General features: G+C 38.3%; 1 protein-coding gene across 1 annotated transcript; it reads left to right on the top strand.

Annotated features, from left to right (window-relative positions):
* MILR1 (mast cell immunoglobulin like receptor 1) lies at positions 1-27,932 on the top strand. Its single transcript, XM_070736773.1, has 8 exons — positions 1-155; positions 5,906-6,015; positions 6,133-6,189; positions 10,622-10,942; positions 21,054-21,161; positions 22,804-22,848; positions 26,803-26,862; positions 27,822-27,932. The coding sequence occupies exons 1-8, from the start codon at positions 1-3 to the stop codon at positions 27,872-27,874; spliced, it is 909 nt and encodes a 302-aa protein (XP_070592874.1). The 3' UTR covers positions 27,875-27,932.

The raw sequence follows: 27,932 nt of genomic DNA, 5'->3' as shown, positions 1-27,932 counted from the left end.
ATGTATGATGTCCAGGATTCCGAGTCTGAATTAAACAAAGGTGGTGGTGGAGCCATGACCGAACTCATGGTTGCTTGGCGGGAGTTCGACCTCCTCGTCGCCACTGTTAAATCACTGCACCGGAGACTTCTGTTGAACCGTAACACGTTTATCCAGTAAATCACAACGAGCAAGCATTCTCCTGAAAGGCAACTCCCAACAAGGGCAACGGCTAACCCGTTGCTCTATTTATACCTTATATCTTAAGCGCGGGCTTTCTAACTGACAACTGTTTAACTTTGGCGGCAACTTACATTTAGCCGCATCTTAACCAATCAGTGAATTTCTTCAATTATTTAAACGAACACAACAATTTAGGTCTGGCCCTCCTCCTCCTCCTCCACCACCACCTCCACTCCATGTAGACCTTTATCAAGGCAAAACAAAATGTGACATCAAGAAACACAGGAAAGCAACAGGATAGAACAGCTAATTCACTAGATCCCATAGACCAGTGTTTCCCAACCTTGGCAACTTGAAGAAATTTGGACTTCAACTCCCAGAATTCCCCAGCCAGCGAACGCTGCCTGGGGAATTCTGGGAGTTGAAGTCCAAATTTCTTCAAGTTGCCAAGGTTGGGAAACACTGCCGGAGACCAAGGAAATTGGAACTAGGCAGCTGTAAGACAGCCTCTCTTTCTTTCTTCCTTGAATTAGAGGAAGTGCCGTGTTTCTCAATCTCGGCTATTTTAAGATGTGTGTATTCCAGTTCCCAGAAGCTCTCCAGCCAGGAAAGTCAAGTCCACCATCTTAAAGTTGATGAGGTTGTGTTAGGCCCCAAACCAAGAATGATACACATGGTGATTCTTCCAAGCTGAATTTCTCGTTGTATCACAACTATAGACAAAATCGTGCCAGATTGAGGATTCTATTATCTGCACCTACAATATGTTTTGTGAACTATTAGGGAGGCACCGTCTCCACTCTCTTTCTCTCATACACAGTATCTAGACTGAGTTCCTTCTTACTCCTCTGGAATGCAACCCCTTCCTCCTGGGGATCCAGCTCCTCACTACATCCATCACACCTTGAAAAACTCTGGCCTAACCTGTCTCTTCTCCAACTGTGTTTGGACTGCAATCCTCATAATTGAAGGAGAGCCAGTTAGGAGAGCGAAAATGGCTAAGAAAAAAAGATCCCTTTCCCCCTTTTTTTTACTCTGAACTCTCCCAGAAATCCTGAATATTGTACATTGCTTAAGAATTGCCATATTTGCGTGCCTTCTAGTTTTCCTGAGAATTATGAAAAGTAGCTTTCAGAGAAAATATATCAGATATGCAACCAGATTATAAGAGCATGTTTATTAGCATTTTTTTGGATCTGCATTTTACTTTCTAAATAAATCAATGGGCTTCAGTAATTGTGATGTTTAGAACGATAAACTTTTTAGTGTATTTATTACTGTTCGTCACAACAAATCCTAGGAAACCAATCTTTGCTCTTGTTTATCCTTCTTCTTCTCCTGCCTTGCTGGAGAGAATATCTGCAATATCCACTTGATGTTTTTGTGAGAAGGTGGTCATGCTAAAAAACATAAGCAAGAAATATCATTTTAGGATGTCAAGATACAGTCAGACAATTGTGCACTGCATAATGGCACCATCTAGTGGAAACAGCCACCATAGAACCGCCTGATCTTATCTGGGCCAGGCCTTCTACTGCTCCACAAAAGACTGATTTTAGGAATGAAAACTCACGAACCAAGTTTTGCTTTTTGTCTTAAAGAGAAAGTTGCATTTCTGACAAAAATTAAATTTTCATAAAATTCCACTATGACTGAACTGCTTGAAAAATAACTTTAAAATGATATTTTCTGTGAAAGGTAAACGTCAATTTGTGCTTAAGCTAGTTTAATTTACAATCAGTATTATATTGCAACCTCAAGATCAGATGAGATGAATGAAGGCATCATAGGCTACAGAGTTTGTTGGGGAACAGCCTTAGCAGCTTGGATAGACATTCTGTGACCATGCCCATATATATATTCTCAAATTTTCAAACGTCTCCCATCCCCCCCAAAATTTAAAACTTGTCTTCTTAAAATAAACTGTGGCTTGTTTGTTTGTTATTGAAGTCTTGTTTGAATTCCACCATTACATTTACATAAAAAATGATTTATGGAGGGGGTGAGTGGAAACCAGAGGTGGTATTCAGCCGGTTTGCACTGGTTCGGGTGAACCAATAGCAGCAATTTGGCCTGGTTGTTGAACTGGTAGCAACTTCTGGCTGGCCCCCCTGTCCCCCTCACCCAGTTGCCCACTTGCTACTCACTCAGCTAACCCGCTTGATGCTTGCTTACCCTATCTACCTGCTCGATACTTGCTTGCCCCACCTGCCTGCTTGACACTCGCCCCGCCCAATCCTACCTTATATATGTTGTCTTCGACAATTGTCTTTGTCATTGCCTTTGCCTTATATATGTTGCCTTCACCACATGGCCCAACGAATCACCTTGCCAGTTGCCTCGACAATGCCCACTCAGCTCAGCTCACCAAAGGTAAGCAATGCATGCTGCCTACTCGCTATTTGCCTTGGGCTGGAGGCCAGGGACCCAGGCACCCTCCATTCCCCAAAGCCCCAGAATTGCCACGCAGCTTGGGTGGGTTGGGGAATGCGTGATTCCCTGGCTGTGACCTTGCCCCAGAACCACAACTCACTAAACATCCACCTCAGCTGGGTCAGGCAATATGCAATTTCTCAGCTCTGGCCTTACCCCAGATGTCTACCCACTCACTGCTTGCCTTGGCCACATCGTAGAATGTGTGATTCCCTGACTCCATCCTTCATCTGGAGCTACCGCCCGATTACCACTCATTCTCTGTTAAGCATGATGTGTTGTCCTGTTTCCCCACCTTCAGAGGCCCCGGCCCTTAATCTCCCCATTTCCTCCCCCAAGACTGCCTCTTCCATCATCCCATGACTGTGACCTTACCTTCCTCACGCAGCTGGCTGCCAGGGGTGGCAAACCAGGACTGAGCCATTGTTGCTGCTGGGCTCCCCACCAGCCCGCATTTTCTCCACCACCACCCTTGTTGTCACATGCCTGCAGCCGCCACTTTCCCCCCCCATGTGGTAACTGGAATCCAGCCACACTGGAAAAAAGACCCAGTGGCTGCAGGCTTCTTGCAACAAAAATTACCTCAGCTTCACTTCTCTAATGCACCACCACCCTGTTTTATGCACTGGCTGGGCAGGCGCATGCCATTGCCTGGTGCACCACTTTGCTCAAACTTGCCCAAGTAAGTTCAACCAGCGCAGCAGGAGCAGGCAGCCATGTCTTTTTTTTTAGCTCAAGAAGCCACCCAGACGCTGCATTTATGCCAGCAAGAACCGAGCCGGCAGCAGCAGCTAGCTGGAGGCTTCTTGCGTCAAAAACTACCAGAGATCTCAAAATGTTCTGAGAAACCCACTGCAATGCCATCTGCCGTGGCTTTTTCGGCACGTTCAAGACTTCGGGTAGTTTTCAGCGGAAACTGTTTCAGGCCTCCTCAGGAAGGCTTCTCTCAGTCACACTGAAAAAAGAGAGCTTGCTTAGTTCTCTTTGCCACCAGCTACCGCGAGGGGAAGGTAAGCCCAATGAAAGAGGTGGTTGTGGAGGAAGAAGCAGGGATAGGGCCGGGGCTTGTGAAGGAGGGGAACCTCTGGTTCATTGTTATCTATAAAGTCTTACATGACATAGGTTAATGTCAATCAAAGAGACAGAGGGCAAAAATGCATGTCGTTTGGGAAGGCACATCTTCGTGTCCTGGACAAAACTTTGCACCCTTTTTATTGTCATCCCTTAGTCCTCAAGTTACATCTCATTTGATATTAGCGAATAGACAAACTTATTGGCTAGTTTAAAGCATGGATTGCCTCAGGTTTGCCTCATGGACAGTGAATGGTCAATTGTGTTGTTTCATGGCCTACATGCAGTTTTGGGGATATCTCTTCTCTCCAGGGTTGTTCAAGGAGGAAGTCTGTTAATAGGAAAGGTGGTATCTGTGGAATGCCAGTAATTGTTTATCTGGTGCCTTATCACAGGATTTTAGCCAACTCCGTGGCATGCCAGTCAGAGAAAGCTTTTAATCCTGTCTGCACATAGGTTTGGTTGCTTGAATGACTGCCTATCTCCCATAACCTCTGCCTAGTTAATTCAATCTTCCTGGGTTGGTGTTCTTTGGGCTCCTTCGATTAAACATCATCTCTTGGGACTCGGCAACAGGGGTGGATTCTGGATTCTTCTACTACCAGTTCTCTCAAGGATGCGCCGTGTGGGCGGGTGCATGTTGTGTTCCCAGCATGTAGATGCACAGTATTTTTTTTTAAAAAAGCTTTTGCACATGTGCAGAAGCAAAAAACAAGATGGCGTCACCTATGGCGCTGCCGAGAAAACTAGCTCGGGGCGTGGCAGGCCTGGGTCGTTGCCAGTTCTAGTGACCCAGGCCACCAAGTTACTAATGGTTCTATAGAACTGGTGTAAACCGGTAGGATCCCTACCTCTCCTCTCCTTCTCTGTAGCAGGGCTTTCCCTCTGAAACAAAGTTCCCTCAAAGAAATGGGTGGTCCCATCTTTGTTCTTGTTTAGAAGAGTCATGAATACCTGACTTTTCATCCAGGCCTCTGGAGAGTGAGACTTTTATTGATGTTTATAGTAATTTGTTTGTTGTAAGCCACCCAGAGTTGTTAGGCATCTGACAGCATACAGGTTTAATAAATAACAACCGCAATACTACAGTAGAACTCTCTGCTCAGTCAAGCATTAGCTGTTATAGTCGCTTTATTACCGTATATGTTGCCCTGTGCCTGAACTGTTATTTTTCTTCAGAATAAAGAGATTGCCTAAGTAAGTTACTGTACCTCTTAGGCAATCTATCTGGGACCCGTTTTTTTCCCTTCCCTGTTACATAACAAGGGGAATAATTACTATTCTATTTATAACTATGATTATGATTATGGAGCTAGCTTGTTGCAATGGTTAAGATGTTGGCCTAGAAACAAGGAGACTGTAAATTCTAATCCAGCTTCATCCATAGAAACATAGAAACATAGAAGACTGACGGCAGAAAAAGATCTCATGGTCCATCTAGTCTGCCCTTATACTATTTTCTGTATTTTATCTTAGGATGGATATATGTTTATCCCAGGCATGTTTAAATTCAGTTACTGTGGATTTACCAACCACGTCTGCTGGAAGTTTGTTCCAAGGATATACTACTCTTTCAGTAAAATAATATTTTCTCATGTTGCCTTTGATCTTTCCCCCAACTAACTTCAGATTGTGTCCCCTTGTTCTTGTGTTCACTTTCCTATTAAAAACACTTCCCTCCTGAACCCTATTTAACCCTTTAACATAGAAATCATTTGGGTGACTTTGGGCCAGTCACTTTCTCTCAGTCCAATCCACCTCACAGGGTGGTTGTTGTGGGGAAATTAGGAGATAAGAAGCATTTGATGTGGCCTTGAGATGAATAAAAATAAGGGCGATATTAAAATTGAAAAAATACTATTACTACAATTGTTGGGCCTTAGGTTTGGATCCCCATTTTACACTTAGGAATCCGTTCTTCCACTTCTCTATTCTTTTTCTTCCAAAATAATGTGTCATTTTCACTTTTCGGCTTAGTGTTCTTTTTCCTCAGGGTATACAAACAGATTTGTAATGGAGTTTTCTGGTGACTTTTTTCATGTTTGATTTACAATAATGACATGAACCCATTCCAAACTTGCTTTCCAATTATAAACAACCCACCCCCCTCAAAATAGCTTAAATTAAGCAGAAACAGAAACTAGTACAGAGAAGCATCAGTACACTTTTAAAAACAAACTTTTGTAACTTTTCATTCTACTGATTCCTACCCATTGATTTGCGTATACTTCCTCTTCAGACAAAACTTTATTGACATAGCCAGTGTTTTGCCCAAAAGAGGAAGCAGCTTCTTCATTCTTGTTTTAAAGATGACTGGAAGACTAGGATTTCTGTATCTCTTGTTAATGTGTAAGGATTGCTTTATGTTTCATAATAGTTCAATTTGTTTAATGTTTCTTAATAGTAAATGTTTCAGTTTGTTTAATGTCACTCAACATTATTTGTTCTGAATTTTAATCTATTTAGGGGTGCAAAATTCAAAGGAGAATGGTGGTGTTAAGGAGGATAAAAAAGCCAGCCCTGGTGAGTTTCTCCCTGAAATTACAGAAGTACATTTATGTTATATTTGTATTTTCTATTATAAATCTAATATTTCCATTAAGACCATTACTTCATTAACTTGGTTGTGATGTCTGCTAAAGTATCTGTGCTGATAATGGAGAACTACCTGTTCAAATAGTACAACTGGTTGACAAGAATAAATAAGCTTGAAATAGATCTATACTAGTCTCCCTTCCTTTTCATTATCAGCAAAAATATGTTATACATACATATATATATGTATATATAAATATATACATTTTTCTTTTAAAATTATATAAATATATATATATATATAGAAAAAGTTTTAATTGTCTGTTAGTCACCTTGGGAATCTGGTTGTATATTATGATGAAAGAATGGCTGAGGATTTTCTGTGTCTACTGTGCTCACACTGCACAAAATAATAAATATTTGTTATTACATTTTTAATCTTCAATTTTGGAATATATACTCTGAACATCTCCTATAAACTGATGTCAGTTCTCTAAATTGGAGCTCGGTGTATCTCCTTCCATGCTGCAAATCCACTTTATTGAATCTTACTTTATTGAAATTACATTCACTGCCTATCGATGATCATGCTGTTAGATGTTATTCAAAGTTGAGAAGATTCACAAAGGAGAAGAATATAAATGACTATGCTGAGAGTTAACCTGCTACTGAAGACTTGTTGCCAAGCAAAGAGCATGAAGAAAAGTCAATCATTACCATTCCAACCAATTTGACTTACAGTATTTAGCTCATGAGTTATGACCTTGCATTACAAATAGTTATGACTACAATTGAGCCCAAAATTTATGCTGCCAAGTGAGACATTTGTTAAGTGAATTTTGTCCTATTTTATTATCTTTCTTGCCATAATTGTCAAGTGAATCATTGCAGTTGTTAAGTTAGTGACATGGTTATCAAATGAATCTGGCTTCCCCATTGGCTTTGCTTATCAGAAAGTCGCAAATGGTGATCACATGACCTTGGGACACAGCAGCAGTCATAAATATGACTCGGTTGCCAAGCATCCAAATTTTGATGGGGATGCTGCAATGGTCATAAGTGAGAAAAATGGTCATAAGTCAGGTTTTTTTAGTTCTTTTGTAACTTCAAACAGTCAATAAATGAAATGTCCTAAGTCAAGTACTACCTATATTTATTTTCAGTACTATAATTCACAATATTAATTGTAAATATCAGCAATAACGCAACAAACCACAATGAACAAATAATGGTTTTGCATGGTGTATGAACCCACCTATGAAGTCAAGATTACAATATCTGTATTTTTGTATTGTGATAATAGCAAAAGCATATTATGGACACTAATCAGAATACTCATGATGTTCAAATGCTCCCTTTTGATATCCAGTATACAATAAATAGCTATAATGACATATAGTTAAAACTGATGCTTACAGAGATTCTCAACCATCCAGATCACGGTTGTCCCACAGGTTTTTTTTTTCCGAAAGGCAACTGGACTTTCTTAGTGTTTTCTTTGAAACTGTTTCGCTTTTCATCTAAGAATCTGTTTGGTAGGGAATGGAAGGATCCTTCAAGTAACCCAGTCCAATGCCATGAAATATGTTAAAGGCACTTTGAATTGGATCTGGAAAGAGACTGGAAACCAGCTCTCTCTCTCTCACATACACACACACACACACACACACACACACACATTCATGCCATTGCATTTTGCACCAGGTGAAGTTTGCAAAAACTCTTCAAGGAAAACTCCATATAGAACACCAAGTAGATTTTACAAAGACCATTAACACATATACAGGTCAATGTGCAGGCAAAATGTTGTGGGAGCAGCTGGAATGAAATCTATATCAATACACATCAATATAAGCTCCTTGAAAAGACTGTCTCTTCTCTGGAGGCCGTGATGAGGAAAATGAGCTATGGACCACCATTCAAACTTTAGAAATCCCAGATTTTCAGTTTGGTATGTGTTGTGGTTAGCTCTGGCCCAGCTCCTGCCCCAAGGAACGTGCAGGTGGATGCGCAGGAGACATCCACATGCCACAGGCCTGTTTTGCTCCCGATGGAATCTGCCGATGAAGCCTCCTCTGACCAAGGAAGCATGAGTGACAGGGAAGAGGGGAGTTTGGCAGACAGCCCAGAAGGAGATCAATCATCTGTATCATCCTTACACATCCACGCATGCGTAGAGTGATGCATAGGAGACAACAACTGAAGGATTATTACAAGAGAAAATGAGGTCACCTGTGGTTGGGTGGGGCTCCAGTAATTAGGGCTGCTGCTATAAATAGCAGCATGTGGCTTTGGCTGTTGTGAAAGAGTATCTGATCGCAGTTCTTCAGGAATCGTGTGTTGCTGTTTTCTGGACTTTGTTGATTTTTCACGCCTTTGAAACCAAAGCAGAGCAATGTGTTTGTGTTTGTGTGTGTCTCACTTCATTGGAAGAAGAAGGGGTGTGAAGTTTCTTCACAGCTGCTAGCTAAGTACTTAATGACTGCTTAAGGGAAATTGTACAGACTACCCAGTTGTTTTGGGACGAGTGCTCTTTGCAATACAAAAAGAGTGCTTAGTTTATTTTGAATTTTGTGATAAAGAACATTGTTTTGAATTTTCAAACGTGTGTGTGTGTCTGAAATTTGTACCCTTGAATTTTCGGGAGGCTACTACCAGAGAGCCCGGCAGAACAGTTATAGAAACTCTTTTATTTACATCACAGACCTCCAACAATGTGTAAGAGGTTACCTGTTCATCTTTGGACTGCTCTATTGCTTATGGGTTCTGTGAAAATTCTTTCATTACTGTCCGTTGACAAAAAACAGGGAAGCAAAGCAGGAATCACAGAAACTTTCTATTGCCTCTGCTACAGAAGGCTTCTCAAAGCTGAGGTTAGTCTTGAAGAACAGCCAAAATATTGTTTTATTCTGACAAAAAAGATAAACTACTCAGAAAATAAATTGAGTGTATTATTCTAGTTGCTGTTGCTGATGATTTATCATCTTTGACACTAATGAAATGTATGCAGATGAAAAAGCAGTAGGTGAAGAGAAACAGAGCTCCTAGAGATAAAGGTTAGATTCTCTAGATTAGGGGTCCCCAATCCCCAATGTGTGGACTGGCACCGGGCCATGATAGGCCAGCTACCCAGTCACATAAACAAGTGAAGCCCCATACGCAAGATGCAGGCAGCACATGAAACCAGGGATGAAATCCAGCAGGTTCTGACAAGTTCTGGAGAACCGGAAATGGAAATTTTAAGTAGTTTGGGGAACCAGCAAATACCACTTATGGCTGGCCCTAGGTTGGGATGGGAATGGGGATTTTGCAGTATCATTTCCCTGCCCCACCCACCAAGCCCTGCCCACCAAGCCCACACCACATCCACCAAACCATGCACACAGAACCAGTAGTAAAAAAAAATTGGATTTCACCACTGCATGAAACTACGCCTACTTCAATGCAAGGAAAAGTCTTTCTCCTCTGAACCAGTCCCTGGTGCCCAAAAAGGTTGCCCTTGCTCTAGTTCAGAAAATTTCAGAGCTAAACATGTTGATTTTTATTCACACACAAAACAAATCACCATTATTGAAAATTAAGATGATGAACATCATAGATGTTGAAGCATTGCTGAAAGCAATTATCTGTTTACAGGATCTGCATCGGAGAAAGAATTTTTAAAGCATTCCTTATAATGATGAGCAACATCCATCTTCAGTAGTATTTATCGGGGGGAATATATGATGTGAGCTTTTAAAAAAAAAATAGCTGGAAATTAAAAATGCTTACCATATGGATTTTCCTTTCTATGCAATTCACAAATCCAGTTGTATTTTTAAATTTTTCAAAAATTTTCCAACACAAGTCCATATTATTTTGGAGAAGGGGAATATTTGGAACGGAGAGCCGAAAAGTCAACTTCCAGAAATCATTCACAAATGAAAACTACCCAACAAATTTCACTTGGCAGCAAAACAACATCTTTTTCAGGGGGGTTAATTATTGTTGTTTATCCCGCGATTATGGATTTGTTTCTGTATGAATTTTGGGTTTCTTTGTTTGTTTGTTTATCCAGTAGCTGCAGAAAAGTTCATTGATCTAAGTTTAGCTAAAGTAAAGTGGTAGCAGTAACACTAATGAAACAGGTTTTTGTGCTGTTGACAGAAAAGTCTGTTAGAGGATTTTCATAGGAGGATAGCAAAGCCAAACTCCTAGGTCATTATATCCCATCAATGGAGACAACAGGGGGGTTCAGAAGACAACCATCTTGGATAACCGAAAGACACAATGGGATATAAATAAGGCAGAGAGGGGATTTGTATTTCTCAATTAGACCCTGCTTCCCTTTGCAGCATGAAATTTATGAGGATGTGCTGAAGAATCAGTGCCATTGAAAGTAATAAAATTGATAATCAATGTTCAATTATTTTTGTTACAGAATCACCTCAGAATAATGCCTCTTGCTCAAAGACTGCGAAGGATATCAAAATCTATAGTCCCACATCAGAAATCATCATCGGAGCAAATGTGACATTGATGTGCTACTGGAAGACAAATTGTCTGCCAATTAACTACAACTTATTTTTAAACAAAGTAAGAGTGCAAGGTCCTGCACTACAGAGCATGAAAGAACAAAAAGTTGTATTTAACCTCACAATCCAGTCCAACAATCAACTGGGTCCATATAAGTGCAAAGCCGACAACCTGAACATAAGTATGGCATCACTATACAGCCCACCTTTCAACTTTACATTAAGAGGTACATGTATTTTCCACCTGATTAGTATCTCTGTCATTATAGATATACAATGGGTCTAGACAGGGGTAGGCTGCTGCCCGGACAGGGGCGAATGAAGTGGGGTAGCGAAAATGGAGCTCCACCTCAGAGCACCCAATTTGCAGATGAAAGATGTTGAAAGAAAATGCAGGGCGGCCTGCATAAGCCACGCCCACAGTGTGGTAGTAAAAATTTTGATAGCTCTTCACTGGCTCTAGACCAGTGTTTCCCAATCTTGGCAACTTGAAGATATTTGGACTTCAACTCCCAGAATTCCCCAGCCAGCGAATGCTGGCTGGGGAATTCTGGGAGTTGAAGTCCAAATATCTTCATGTTGCCAAGGTTGGGAAACACTGCTCTAGACTACATTTGCTCCATAAATAGGAAAATAAATGAAAAAAAGCATAGTGAATGAGATATAACAGTATTGGGAGGATTTCCTAGCCAAGTGAAGAGAGTCTGGTGTAAATAAAAAGATTGTCCAGTGAAGAATACTAAAGTTGTAACTTAGCAAGATCTAGGTCCGTGAGGGCGAACCTATGCCACGCGTGTCACAAGTGGCACGCAGAGCCATATCCAAGGGCACACGAGGCGTTGCCCTATACCAGCTTCAGTGCGCATGCCCATGCTAGCCAGCTGATTTTCAGCCTTCTGGAGGCGGGAGGCCATTTTTGCCCTCCCCAGGCTTCAGAAAAGCCTCCTCCAAAAGCTATGTGCCTGTACCGAAGTGAGGCAATGTCAGCCATTTTCTGGTGACAGAGCCAAAAGGGTCCGGCGGAGCAGCTGTGAAGACATGCTAAAGGTAAGGGGCTGGGATGCCAACAGGGTTGGAGTCAGTCCACGAGTGAGTGACAGGCAAACTCCATTTTGCCTGAAACGATGGGTGTTTGTCAGGGTTTGGGTTTTGTGGGGTGGTAGCTCAATAAAAATGGTGGAGGTCCAAAGAGCCGGGGAAGGAGCAAAGGGCGGGGCCGGCAGCGAATGCTACCCCGTGTGCCTCAGTAGGTTTCCAGCATTCCTTGAGCGCAGCTCCACCACCCCAGAAAGGAAGCATCAGTGGCAAATCTCTTTGCGCCTGCACGAATCCCAGTGGCCGATTAGGTCCCACAGAGTTGGCCTTCTCCAGGTCCCGTCGACTAAACAATGTCGTCTGGTGGGACCTAGGGGAAGAGCCTTCTCTGTGGCAGCCCCGGCCCTTTGGAATCAGCTCCCCCTGGAGATTTGAATTGCCCCCACCCTCCCCGTCTTCCGCAAAATGTTGAATACTCACCTATGCCTCTCTTCTGACTATAGCACTTGAGAATGGTATGACTGTGCCGCATTGATTGTTTTTAATATTAAAGGGTTTTAATTCTACTTTTATTAATTGGATTTGTATTATTGTTTACTGTATGTATTGTTGTTGTGAGCCGCCCCGAGTCTTCAGAGAGGAGCGGATAAATTAAATTAAATTAAATTAAATTAAATTAAATTAAATTAAATTAAATTAAAGTAAAGTAAAGTAAAGTAAAGTAAAGTAAAGTAAAGTAAATTAAATTAAATTAAATTAAATTAAATTAAATTAAATTAAATTAAATTAAATTAAATTAAATTAAATTAAATTAAATTAAATTAAATTAAATTAAATTAAATTAAATTAAATTAAATTAAATTAAATTAAATTAAATTAAATTAAATTAAATTAAATTAAATTAAATTAAATTAAATTAAATTAAATTAAATTAAATTAAATTAAATTAAATTAAATTAAATTAAATTAAATTAAATTAAATTAAATTAAATTAAATTAAATTAAATTAAATTAAATTAAATTAAATTAAATTAAATTAAATTAAATTAAATTAAATTAAATTAAATTAAATTAAATTAAATTAAATTAAATTAAATTAAATTAAATTAAATTAAATTAAATTAAATTAAATTAAATTAAATTAAATTAAATTAAATTAAATTAAATTAAATTAAATTAAATTAAATTAAATTAAATTAAATTAAATTAAATTAAATTAAATTAAATTAAATTAAATTAAATTAAATTAAATTAAATTAAATTAAATTAAATTAAATTAAATTAAATTAAATTAAATTAAATTAAATTAAATTAAATTAAATTAAATTAAATTAAATTAAATTAAATTAAATTAAATTAAATTAAATTAAATTAAATTAAATTAAATTAAATTAAATTAAATTAAATTAAATTAAATTAAATTAAATTAAATTAAATTAAATTAAATTATGCCTGGAAAGGGCTGGGAGGCTCAGCTCGAGCTCCTTTCCTCCGTTTTCCTGCTTGGGGTTTGGGACACTTGCCTGCCTGCCCTACAGATTTCTTTTAATGTTTGGGGTTTAAAGATTTTGTATCTGTTTTGTCTTGTACTCTGCCCTGAATCCACTGGAGAAGGGTGGCTTATAAATCTGAGTACCAGGCACATCCTCCTCTCAGCCACTTTTCCCCTGCCCACCAAACCAGGGCCCCGGTCCTACCGCCCCTTTGATTGCTCCCGAGAGGCACCTCTTCCCACTGCTCTGCTGCATTTGATATAAGATGTTTCCCTATGAGCCATTGGCCCGCTCTGTGGCTTTGAAGTTTGACAGAAATAGGAGGGGAGGTGGGGGTGGCCTGAAAATGGAGCCAGAGCCGCACCGTCGTTACCACCTTCCTCCTTCCCCCAGTGCTGCTGCCAGTAGTGGGTTGCTATTACTTCTACTTCTTCTATGGGCAGTAATATATATCACTAAAATTTTAAAAAATAGTGACTATAGATTTTTTTAAAAATCAACTTTTTCTAGAAACAATCCTCTCTGTTCCATGCATTTATGCCCCAACTGCTAACCACAATTTAATTATTTATGCTTTAAACTAAACAATGATTGTTGTTGGTTTCTGTGTTACTCTTGGAAACAATATTTCAAAAGGAGAAGGAAATGTTTAATCTGTAGTCATAGCAACCTAGACAAAGGAAATACCCATTGTGAGCTTTTTCTCTTCTTCCTCATTTTACTGAGTGAAAATAACAACACACAATAAAGAAGTGAGGGGAGAATAGTAACCAAACCAATAATATTTATTATTGTTGTTGTTATTTTATTATTTTATTATTTTATTATTTTATTATTTTATTATTTTATTATTTTATTATTTTATTATTTTATTATTTTATTATTTTATTATTTTATTATTTTATTATTTTATTATTTTATTATTTTATTATTTTATTATTTTATTATTTTATTATTTTATTTATTATTTTATTTATTATTTTATTTATTATTTTATTTATTATTTTATTTATTATTTTATTATTTTATTATTTTATTATTTTATTATTTTATTTTATTATTTTATTATTTTATTATTTTATTATTTTATTATTTTATTATTTTATTATTTTATTATTTTATTATTTTATTATTTTATTATTTTATTATTTTATTATTTTATTATTTTATTATTTTATTATTTTATTATTTTATTATTTTATTATTTTATTATTTTATTATTTTATTATTTTATTATTTTATTATTTTATTATTTTATTATTTTATTATTTTATTATTTTATTATTTTATTATTTTATTATTTTATTATTTTATTATTTTATTATTTTATTATTTTATTATTTTATTATTTTATTATTTTATTATTTTATTATTTTATTATTTTATTATTTTATTATTTTATTATTTTATTATTTTATTATTTTATTATTTTATTATTTTATTATTTTATTATTTTATTATTTTATTATTTTATTATTTTATTATTTTATTATTTTATTATTTTATTATTTTATTATTTTATTATTTTATTATTTTATTATTTTATTATTTTATTATTTTATTATTTTATTATTTTATTATTTTATTATTTTATTATTTTATTATTTTATTATTTTATTATTTTATTATTTTATTATTTTATTATTTTATTATTTTATTATTTTATTATTTTATTATTTTATTATTTTATTATTTTATTATTTTATTATTTTATTATTTTATTATTTTATTATTTTATTATTATTTTATTATTTTATTATTTTATTATTTTATTATTTTATTATTTTTCCGAAGACCCGGGGTGGCTCACAAAATACAGTACAAAAAACAATATGTTTCCAAATCTAATAGTTAAAAAACTATAATCTAAAATCCCATTACATTAAAAAGCAGTCAATTTACTCAATCACCTCCACACATAACATTTAAAGGTCACAGAAAAGGGGGCAATATCTAGCTGCCCCATGCCTGGTGACATAGATGGGTCTTAAGGCTCTTGCAAAAGGCGAGGAGGGTAGGGGCAGTACGAATCTCTGGAGGGAGCTGATTCCAGAGGGCTGGGGCTGCCACAGAGAAGGCTCTTCCCCTAGGCCCCACCAGATGACATTGTCTCATTGACGGGACCCAGAGAAGGCCAACTCTGTGTGACCTAATCGGCCGCTGGGATTTGTGCGGCAGAAGGCGGTCCCATAAGTAATCTGGTCCAATGCCATGTAGGGCTTTATAGGTCATCACCACACTTTGAATTGTGTCCAGAAACCAATCGGCAGCCAATGCAGTCCACAAAGTTGGAGAAACATGGGTATATCTGGGAAGACCCATGATTGCTAGCGCATTCTGCACGAGTTGAAGTTTCCAAACACTCTTCAGACATGTATATTTCCCAATTCTTACTTCATTAAAAATGAATGTTAAAGTCAATCTCTGCCTGTATTCATTTTTTGTCTCAATGACTCTTATAACTATTAGGCACATTAATGGGGTCCTCCTCACACTTTTTCTGTTAGGAAAACAATACTGTACTTTGTAGAATTCTACTTGGTAAATGCCAGAAAAGAAACAAAGTAAGAACCCAGGTTCTTCCTTCCCAATAATTCAATTTATTTTATTTTCTAGATTATGAATCTGTCTGTCTGTCTGTCTGTCTGTCTGTCTGTCTGTCTGTCTGTCTGTCTGTCTGTCTGTCTTTCAGATTTCTATGCCGCCCTTCTCCTGGGACTCAGGGAGGCTCACAACAAAGAATACAATACATGAAGAAATCTGGATTTGGGGGATTGTGTGGATTTGGATTAGTATAGACCAAAAGAAATGCATAAAGTTAGGGGGAATGTACTTTGGTTTGGGGACGGTATGGTTCAAGGAAAGGGAAACTAACTGATTGGAACAAAAATGATATACAATCAAGAGGTTTATTAGACTTTAAAAAATATTATTTGGGTATACTCAAAGTATAAATTATGGAATAAATAAAAATGAAATAACAAATATAGAAATGGGGTATGTTTTTTTGTATTTTTATCTTTCTACTATCTTACTTAAGAAGACTGATATCAATGATGATGATTATTTTACTGATTTATAAGGAGGAGAGAAGTGGGGTAAATCGATGTGAGCTAGTGTGGAAAACATAAGAAAGTAATATCAAGGAAACAAGATTAAGGAAATTAATGTATAGTTAACAGGCTCTTTTTATTAAAAATAATTAGCATGGAGTAAAAACAGAAATAGAACCAGGAATGTAATGAATGAATTGCTTTTTGATACAAGGTATTTGGAATCAGAATTAAGATATTCAAACTTTTGATTTAAAAACATAAAAATTAAAAATCAGCAGACGTGGTTGGTAAATCCACAGTAGCTGAATTTAAAAATGCCTGGGATAAACATATATCCATCCTAAGATAAAATACAGCAAATAGTATAAGGGCAGACGAGATGGACCATGAGGTCTTTTTCTGCCGTCAGTCTTCTATGTTTCTATGTTTCTATTGATTTAAACAGATAAAGATTGATAATTTAGATGATATGGAGGAGTATGTATGGGGAAAAAAATTAAGATGAAATTTATATAATATAATGTACTGTTTATTGATAATATACAGATTACTGTATTGATTACTGATTACTAATAATAGACAGATTATACACTATTAATAATAGATTTTAGAAATCATCAGAATATTTAGATGGGATCATAACTATTAGAATAGGGCATGAGAATTCCACTGACTTTGTAGTGCTAATACTAGAGTAGGGCACAAAGATATAGAATTTGATTTCAGTGGGTTTTTTGAGAGAAGTTCCCTTTTCGCTGATGACCATTAGAATATTTACAAAAAGGTATAAAACTAATTCGTATCTGAGAGGGGGAGATTTTCTTTTTTTATCTATTGGGATTACTAATACTAGAATAGGGCATGAGAATTCCGCTGGCTACACAGCGCTAATAATAGAGTAGGGCATAAAGATACATAACTTGATTCCAGTGGGTATTCAGAGAAGTTTCTTTTTCTTTGATTAGGTTAGGTTTTTTTTCCTGTTTTGTCTTTTTTTAAGGTATAAGGCAAGAGAAAGTTCTATAAAAATAATAATTGATTATAGAAATTATTAATTATAAAAAATATAGATCATAATTTTAGAAAGGTGTATTAAGGGCTGAAAGGTCTTTTAATTAAATTAGGACTAAAGAAATGGAATTTTTTCCTTTTGGTTATTGGGATTAACAAATTTAGAATAGGGCATGATTCCGCTAGGTATGCAGCGTTAAGATTAGATTAGGGCATGATGATTTAGCTGGGTATACAGCATTTTACTTTGGAGTTGATTCCAGTGGGCTTTCTTTTCTTTTCTTGTTCAATTCCTCATTTTATTTTTCATTATTATTTTTACAATACCTATAGATATATGGTTTAAAGAAGGTTGGAGGTAAAAAGGAGCTTAAGGTTAAACGTTAAGGTTTTATGAATCCATTGGTTTTATATGAAGGTAGGAGGTGAAGTATAAGAAGAAGAGGAAGTTACCTTTCCATTTCTTCCTCTCCTTCTTTTCTTATTTTTTTTCTTTTTCTTTTTCTCCCTTTCTTTTCTCCTTTATTCTTTTTCTTTTCTTTCTCTTATTTTTGTTTTCATTTCTTTATAAATATGCTTTTCTTACTATTTTATTTTTTAGCTTTTATTTTTAAACTTTGTTTCCTTTTTGTTAGTTAGTTGTCATTTGTTTATAATTTTCATATAATGGAATTACTTATTAGGTTTTGTAATTTCGCAATTTGGCTAATTGGGTGTTATTAGAAGATGTTTTTTCTTGCTTTTTTTTTGTTTCATTCTCTTTCATTGAGTCCATCACTAGAAGTTTATTTTGATGTTTTTTTATAGAGGTCCCTTATTAATGGGAGATTATCATTTTAAAAGGTTATTAATTATACATGAAAATTGACATAGAAGTGATATGGAGAAATTTGAAATTTTACAGCCTAATCATCTTGAGATATTTTAAATCTAGAACAGCTTAAAAGAGGCCTTAGCTTATATTGTTTTTGTACAACATAAGAAACTGAGCAGCTAATTTTTATCCAGATGTCAAAGGTTAAGGAGGCAGCATTGATCTTTGCATAATATAATTTGTAAAATTGAACTATTGTAAAGCAACTCGATGCTTTTGGTATTTTTCAACTGTACTGTGAATGGAGAGAAAATAAAAAATTCTTTGTGGAAAAAAAATATATAATATTTAAATATATCAAAAACTCATTACTAAAAAAATAAAAATCTAATTTACATTAATTCTAAACCCCCTATACATTTAAGAAACAGACATCCACATTCATTCTCATTATTCTTCATTCATGGGCCAGGGATATAAAAAGTTCTTAGTGCCCCCAGGCCTGTCGACAGAGATGTGTTCTCAGAGTTTTGCAGGAAAAAAGAGGGTGGGGACGGTGTGAATCCCCTGGGGGAGTTGATTCCAGAGGGCCACAGAGAAGGTTATTCCCCTAGGCTAAAGTGACCAGATTATTACCTCGGCAAAGCAGGACACCATTATGGGTGGGGAAGATGGACGGGAGATTGCATGAGCCCAAACTCACGCAGGCTTCAACCAGGCCCTGTTGTAAAGCCTCTTCCCCTCAGAGCCTGGTGACTTTGCTGTGTCCGGGAGCAAAGCATGCGGGAGCGGAAGCAAAACCGCAAATGCAGTGCTCACCTGCCAGCTGCTTGCAGCCTACTGGCCGGGGGAAAAGGAGGAAAGTCATAATGTCAGGCTGAGGATCCTCCTCCTCATAGAATAGAATAGAATTTTATTGGCCAAGTGTGATTGGACACACAAGGAATTTGTCTCGGTGCATATGCTCTCAGCGTACATAAAAGAAAATATATATTTGTCAAGAATCATGTGGTACAACACTTAATGATTGTCATAGGGGTCAAATAAGCAATGAAGAAACAATATTAATAAAAATCTTAGGATATAAGCAACAAGTTACAGTCATACAGTCAACATGGGAGGAAATGGGTGATAGGAATGATGAGAAAAACTAGTAGAATAGAAGTGCAGATTTAGTAGAAAGTCTGACAGTGTTGAGGGAATTATTTCTTTAGTAGAGTGATGGTGTTCGGAAAAAAACTGTTCTTGTGTCTAGTTGTCTTGGTGTGCAGTGCTCTGTAGCGACGTTTTGAGGGTAGGAGTTGAAACAGTTTGTGTCCAGGATGTGAGGGGTCAGTAAATATTTTCCCCGCCCTCTTTTTGACTCGTGCAGTATACAGGTCCTCAATGGAAGGCAGGTTGGCAGCAATTGTTTTTTCTGCAGTTCTGATTATCCTCTGAAGTCTGTGTCGGTCCTGTTGGGTTGCAGAACCAAACCAGACAGTTATAGAGGTACAGATGACAGACTCAATGATTCCTCTGTAGAACTGTATCAGCAGCTCCTTGGGCAGTTTGAGCTTCCTGAGCTGGTGCAGAAAGAACATTCTTTGTTGTGCTTTTTTGATGACGTTTTTGATGTTAGGTGACCATTTTAGGTCTTGAGATATGATAGAACCTAGAAATTTGAAGGTCTCTACTGTTGATACTGTGTTGTCTAGTATTGTGAGAGGTGGAAGGGTGGAAGGGTTTCTCTTAAAGTCTACCACCATTTCTACGGTTTTGAGTGTATTCAGTTCTAGATTGTTCTGGTCACACCACAAGGATAGTTGTTCAACTTCCCGTCTGCTACTGTTGGGGCCGCGCCTCCTGGAGTAAAAGTTGCACCCAGTCAAGTCCCGTCCAACCCCACTGAGCTTGTTTCACTGCTGCTCCCACATGCTTTGCTCCCGGACGCAGCCATGAGGCGTCTCCACTTGACTTGGCTGAGTAAAAAAAATGTTTGCTCTCCAGGACTGAGCTTCCTGCCGCTTTGTTGCAGAAGGCTTGCCACCTGCTTGTGGTATTCTGTGCCCTCCACCCCTCGGCTATGCTCTTCTACAACCTGGGGAGGCAACACACTCGGTCAATAGCAGAGCCTGGAGCTGCCTCCCCGCAACCAGACCTCCAGCCATCAGCCATCGGAGGTGGTGCTCCTCCCAGCCAATGTCTCGAAGCCCAAGCCCGTCGTGGATTGCCCCGACCCTTTGCTTAAGATGACCAGACATCCTGTTTTTAAAAAATCGGGACTTTTTAAAAACGCCGTGGGACATGGGACAAATTGCCCAAAAGTGGGACTGTCCCACCCAAAGTGGGACATCTGGTCACCCTACCCTAGGCTCCGCCAGATGGCACTGCCTGCCCGACAGGATCTGGAGAAGGCCAACTCTGTGGGACCTAATCGGTCGCTAGGATACATAAGTCAGAAGACGGTTCTGTAGGTAATCTGGTCCCATGCCATGTAGGGCTTTAAAGGTCATAGGTTGAGGAGGTTTCTGGATCGTTGAGCATCTACAGTACTTGGGAGAAGAAGGAGGGAGAGAAATCTTCAGATAAAAGAGAAAATTAAGGGAAATTGCTGCTCTCCACGGCTTTTTAAAATTATTATTCTATTCACTTTTGTCCAATTCTCAGCAAGGTTTTTCATTAGTGGTTTGCGATTGCCTCTTTCCTAGGCCTGAAAGAGAGTGACTGGCCCATGTTCACCCAGCTGACTTCATGCTTAGGAATTAAAACTTATCGTGTCCCGATTGCTAGCCTGATGCCATAGTCACTACACCAAACCAAACTAATAAGCAAAACTAAGGGTGGAATATCAAGTTTAGAATCCAAGGCAGTGCTATTTAGTTTATTTAAAATGTCATCAAACAATGAAAGATACTCATTAATATGATTTTTTTTCTTCTATCAACAGAAAATAATAATCTAGCTGTTTTCATTGTGCTTCCTCTCATTCTGATGCTGCTATTGATTGTAGCAGCTGTGACAATTCGACTATTGATCCTTCCTTGGTGTAAGGCAAGTGAGTATTGGCTGGGCCTGGTTTATAATTACATTCCTTTTGTCCAGTAGAGGGCTATCAAAATTTTTACTACCACACTGTGGGCGTGGCTTATGCATTTTCTTTCAACATCTTTCTGTGCAAATTGGGTGCTCTTGGGTGGAGCTCCATTTTCGCTACCCCACTGCGTTCCCCCGTCTGGGCAGTAGTCCACCCCTGCTTTTGTCAGAACTGTTTGGTATCCTACAAATTTAGTGAATAGAGCATAATATTAGCAAATGTATTACGTACAATGAGCTAACCACATTAGTTTCCTTTGTTTTTCAATTAAATTTAAATTAACTGTAGTGCACACAATTGTAATACAGAATATTCAGGCAACATGATTGTTTTGCGAGCTGTTCTGCCTTCCAGTGGGTTTTCAGATGCAATTCAAGATGTTGGTGATCACCTATAAAGCCTTATAGGGGAACCATATGTTGCAGAAGGTTCTCACATCTATAATTTAACTTCAGTTAAAATAACAATAACATTAGCACTTATATACTACTTCGCAGTGCTTTTTAGCACTCTCTAGGTGGTTTACAAATGTCAGCATATTCCTCCTAACAATCTGGGTCCTCATTTTACTGACCTCTGAAGGCTGAAAGGCTGAAACGACCTTGAGCCCCATCAGGATCGAACTCAAGGCTGTGGGCAGCTTTTGCCTGCAATACTGCATTCTAACCACTGTACCACCAGGGCTCCTTTGTGGTATGATATATTAACTATTAATACACTTTAAGGAAAAAATTAAATTTTGGACCTTAATCAGCTACTATGCTCAAAATGTAGAGATTGCATAGGGCCTTGAAGATTCAGACTGAGAGCACCTCTGGTTTTCAGCTGGGAATCCCAGAATTTCATTTGATTGCATTACATTTATTATTTATTTATTTATTTATTCAATTTTTTTAATGCCGCCCTTCTCCTTAGACTCAGGGTGGCTTACAACATGTTAGCAATAGCGCTTTTTAACAGAGCCAGCATACATTGTTTCATTTGATTTCATTTATATGGCCGCCAAAGAAACTTTGGGCAGCTAATACGGCATTTTAAAAAAAGTAAAAAATGAAAATCAACCTATATTGTGGTCATCAAATACATAATGTCACCTCCCAAGACAAGCATATCTAATATCCCGAACTAAATGATAAAAGAAAAGACAGTTTTTTCTGACTTCTGAAAAGCTATGAGAATTAGGGCTAGTCACTTTTTTTGGGAATGGGAGGATGATTTTTACAAAGGGCAGGTACCACTACAGAAAAGGTACATTTCTTAGGTCTAACCAGATGTCTTTGATTTAAAGAGAGGACTTGGAGCACTCCAGCCTAGAATGGCAGCTGGGATCATGGGACAATGCAGCTGGAGACAGGTGGTCTCACAAACATCAGTCCTATAGGACTTTGTAGGTGATCACCAACACCTTAAATAATAGGCCCATAATTACATGTGCTGCTGCACTCTAGATCAATTGCAACTTCTGGATGATCTCCAAGCAGGCTACATTGTAGTAATCTAACATGAAAAATGTAGTTTTACCACGGACACGGGGGGGGGGGGATCATTGTTTACTTGAACCAATTGTTTCTACGACTTTGTTTTCTTTTTTGTTTTTTTGCAGGAAAACTGAAAGCATCCAATATTTGCACTGCATATGACGATGCTGGTAACTGTTAACATTTTAACATTGCCATAAGATGTATTCCTTGCCAGTGAATAAAAAGAAGGAAATGTTTTTGAACATTTAAAATAGCCCCTCCCTTACTCTTTGAGGACAGAAGCCACCTTTTAGGTACATGGTGGTGCACCTGTGTTGCAAAGCCGTCAATGATCTTTATTATTATTTTTATTTATTAGATTTGTATGCCGCCCCTCTCCGCAGACTTAAGCTTTGCTCCCCAAAATATCTATAGGAATAGGCATATTATTTATTGGCTAAGTGTGATTGGACATTGTGATTGGATAGTCAACGAAGCGGTGGAAGTGATGTGCCGGTGCCTGGAGGCTGTTGGGGCCTGGATGGGTGTCAACAGGCTCAAACTCAACCCGGATAAGACAGAGTGGCTGTGGGTTTTGCCTCCCAAGGACAATCCCATCTGTCCATCCATTACCCTGGGGGGGGAATTATTGACCCCCTCAGAGAGGGTCCGCAACTTGGGCGTCTTCCTCGATCCACAGCTGTGGCGAGCGGGGCGTTTGCCCAGGTTCGCCTGGTGCACCAGTTGCGGCCCTATCTGGACCGGGACTCATTGCTCACAGTCACTCATGCCCTCATCACCTCGAGGTTCGACTACTGTAATGCTCTCTACATGGGGCTACCTTTGAAAAGTGTTCGGAAACTTCAGATCATGCAGATTGCAGCTGCGAGAGCAGTCATGGGCTTACCTAGGTATGCCCATGTTTCACCATCACTCCGCAGTCTGCATTGGCTGCCGATCTATTTCCAGTTGGTTATGACCTATAAAGCCCTTCATGGCACCGGACCAGAATATCTCCGAGACCGCCTCCTGCCGCACGAATCCCAGCGACTGATTAGGTCCCACAGAGTGGGCCTTCTCCGGGTCCCGTCAACTAAACAATGTCGGTTGGCGGGCCCCAGGGGAAGAGCCTTCTCTGTGGCGGCACCGGCTCTCTGGAATCAACTCCCCCCAGAGATTAGAACTGCCCCTACTCTTCCTGCCTTCCGTAAACTCCTTAGAACCCACCTTTGCCGTCAGGCATGGGGGAATTGAAACACCTCCCCCGGGCATGTTCAATTTATACATGGTATGCTTGTGTGTGTGTCTGTTAGTATATTGGGTTCTTTTAAATCTTTAAATATTTTAAAGTTATTTGGATTATTTATGATTTGTTCTATCTTGTTGTGAGCCGCCCCGAGTCTTCGGAGAGGGGCGGCATACAAATCTAAACAATAAAATAAATAAATAAAATAACTGTGATTGGACAAGGAATTTGTCTCCAGTGCATAAACTTCAGAGAATAACAGAATTGTAAGGGACTTTGGAGGTCTTCTACTCTAACCCCCGCTTAGATAGGAAATCTTGCACCACCAGATAAATGGTTATTCAATAACTTCTTAAAAATTTCCAGTGTTGGAGACAAGTTGTTCCATTGATTGTTTTACCTTCAGGAAATTTCTCCTTAATTCTAAGTTGCTTCTCTTCTTGATTAGTTTCCACCCATTGTCCTACCCTCAAGTGCTTTGGATAATAGCTTGACTCCTTCTTTGTGGCAGCCTGAGATATTGGAACACTGCTAACATGTCTCCCCTAGTTTTTCTTTTCATTAAACTAGACATACCAAGTTCCTGCAACGGCTCTTCATATGTTTTAGCCTCCAGTCCTCTAATCATCTTTGTTGCTCTTCTCTGCACTCTTTCTAGAGTCTCAACATCCTTTTAGCATTGTGGCGATCAAAACTGAATGCAGTATTCCAAGTGTGACCTTACCAAGGCAATTATAAAGTGGCATTGACACTTCACATAATCTTGATTCTACCCGTTAATGCAGCCTAGAACTGTATTGGCTTTTTTGGCAGCTGCTGCACACGGCTGGCTCATATTTAAATGGTTGTCCACTAGGACTCCAAGATCCCTCTCACAGTTACTACTATTGCTATGAGGATTAGGTTAGCCTCAAGATGTAGCCACCAAGAATAGCGTCAATGAAATGGTGTCTAGTAGTTTTATAATACTTTTTAATGCAAATCAGACTGCCTTCTCTGTGGCAGCTCCAACCCTTTGGAATCAACTGCCCCCATAGATCCGTACTATCTTCACCCAATCAGTCTTCCCGGAAAGCCATTAAGACCTGGCTTTTCCAGCAGGCCTGGAACTAAGATTGACTGCGAGTATGAAATGTTTTTGTAGGATATTATTATTTTTATTGTATTGCTAATTTTATTTTTATAAAAATATTTTTATCATTGTTATGTTTATGATTATTGTTAGCCGCTCTTAGTCCTTTTTGGAGTGAGCGGCATTTAAATAAAATCTATCTACCCACCCCACCCAACCCCACCCAACCCAACCCAACCCAACCCTACCCTACCCTACCCTACCCTACCCTACCCTACCCTACCCTACCCTATCTATCTATCTATCTATCTATCTATCTATCTATCTATCTATCAGAAATAGCTGCCTGGAATTAATCCTCTTCCGCACGTGCCATCCTTATAATGGGAACCAGCCTTCCCTCTTTCTGAACGTTAGACTGAAGTATTGGTTTAGCCCCAAGAGACAATTTCTCATGTGTTTGTTAAAGCAAGCACTGATCTGAGAGGCTACAGTCGCTTAACTTTGGATCTATGCTTTTCTTCTAGGAGAAATTTCTCCAACGTGCACCTATAAGAAAAATAAATCAGTTTCCAAGTGCAAGAATATTATTAAATTTTACTTATTTTTTAATACACTTGTCACAGCACACAGGTTCACAGAGCAGGGAGCCACAAAGGCAATCGTGTAGGGGGAACTTCGCTGACTGGACATGGGGTGGAGATGTATAACTGGGTATCATCAGCATATTGATGATACCTCACCCCATGCCCTTGGATGATCTCACCCAGCGGTTTCATGTAGATATTAAATAGCAGGGGGGAGAGGACCGACCCCTGAGGCACCCCACAAGGGAGAGACCTAGAGGTCAACTCTGACCCCCCATTAACACCGACTGTGACCGACCAGAGAGGTAGGAGGAGAACCACTGGAGAACAGTGCCTCCCACTCCCAACCCCTCCAGCCGGCGCAGGATACCATGGTCAATGGTATCGAAAGCTGCTGAGAGGTCAAGAAGCACCAGGACAGAGGACAAGCCCCCGTCCCGGGCCCGCCAGAGATCATCCATCAGTACAACCAAAGCAGTTTCCGTGCTATAGCTGAATTCTGACTGTTGAGGGCCTAGATAATCGGCTTCTTCCAAGGACCGTTGGAGTTGGAGTGCCACCACATTCTCAACAACCTTCCCCATAAAGGGAAGGTTGGAGACTGGATGGTAGTTATTAAGCACGGCTGGGTCCAGGGAAGGCTTCTTGAGGAGGGGGCGCACAAGTGCCTCCTTGTAAGGAGCCAGGAGGGACCCCCTCCCCAAAGAAGCGTTGATAATCTCCTGGACCCAGTTCCGTGTCACCTCTCGGCTGGCCGAAACCAACCAAGAGGGACACGGATCCAGTAAACAGGTGGTGGAACTCACAGCTCCAATGGCCTTGTCCACTTCATCAGGTGTCACTAAGTCAAACTCCTCCCAGACAGATGGACAAGGACAGGCCCTAGTCACCTCAACTGACTCATTGTCAGCCGACACTGCTCTCCAATTGGAATCAAGGTCTGCCCGGATCCGAGCGACTTTATCAGCGAAAAATGAGTGAAACTCCTCGGCACTGCTCTGCAAGGGCTCCCCAACTCCCCCCTCCTTGAACATGAAACTAGCCTGCATTATTTCATACTTAAAGTAACACAAAATGTATTTTGTTTCATGTATAATTTTGAACTTGGATCGTTTCAGGTTTGAACCATTTTGCATATCTTAATTTAAGTGTTTGAATTATTTCAAAGAAATGTTATTTAATTCATTGCCTTTGCTATTATAACAGCACCCGATTTATTTCTTGCATTATCATTCAGATTATGAAATAACTCAATATTCCAATTTGGAAATGAAAACCAAGACAGATTACAAATATGGTAATTATAACTTGCATGGATCAAAAGCATTCTAGTTTTGTGTGTCTATTTTGTGTGTGTATATGTGTAAGTTGTTTATTCATTTGATTTCTATAGTCACACATCTCAGCAATTGACTCTGGCTAGCTCAAAATTCAAAACATAGATTACAATTAAAATGTATAAAAGGTTAAAACAATGAAAACAGTAAAAAGCATTAGAACTGTAAAAAACATTAAAACATCTAATTTGAAGTGGATACTGGCCTGTTAACAATATAGGCAGGAGACATGTAGTGCCCTAGGCTCAGCAGAACAAGGTTTTTAGAACTTTATGGAAAGCTAACAGGGTTGGAGATTGGTCTATGGATGAAGAATTGCATACATTTGGGCCAGTGAAACTAGCCAGTAATTACATAATTACATACAATGTAATTAAAATAAAAATTATCTGCAGTTCCCTAGAATTGGATGGAAAACTTGCAATTGTTGGCAGCCATAGCTAGAATGTGAGTGAGAAAGTCAGTGAGTTGCAATTTAGCATTGTCTGAAAAACAACTGGTTCCTTGCCATTGTTCTACAATTATTGATTTAAAGTGAAGTCTATTTCTGAAATGTTGCAAGGTTTACTCAGGTTTCTGTTTACTCAGAAGCAGGTCCACAACTTTTAAACAAAGTGTTGTACCTCATGATTCTTGACAAACGTATATTTTCTTTTATGTACACTGAGAGCATATGCACCAAAGACAAATCCCTTGTGTGTGCAATCACACTTGGCCAATAAAGAATTCTATTCTATTCTAATTTTTAAAGTGTGGTTATCAGCTTTATAGTTGACTTATCCAGGTATAATGACAGCAATTTGTCACACTCTTCTACCAGCAAGCATGGATCTAAGTAATTTTATTATCTAGTTTTAAGGAATTATTTTGGTCTCTCCTCAGTATGATAATATTTTTTACATTTATGTTTCTATTCTAGTGAATGACAGAGAAGACAGTACAGTCATCTATGCAGAAGTCATCTGTAAATAAGACTGATTCCTTTATAAGACAAGGATTAACTTTTAAATTATTATTTAGTTCCATATTA

Source organism: Erythrolamprus reginae, chromosome 2, assembly GCF_031021105.1.
Source record: "Erythrolamprus reginae isolate rEryReg1 chromosome 2, rEryReg1.hap1, whole genome shotgun sequence".
Taxonomy (NCBI): Eukaryota; Metazoa; Chordata; class Lepidosauria; order Squamata; family Dipsadidae; genus Erythrolamprus; species Erythrolamprus reginae.
Note: the sequence above shows the minus strand (reverse complement) of the source record. Positions and strands in the feature narration are given on the sequence as shown.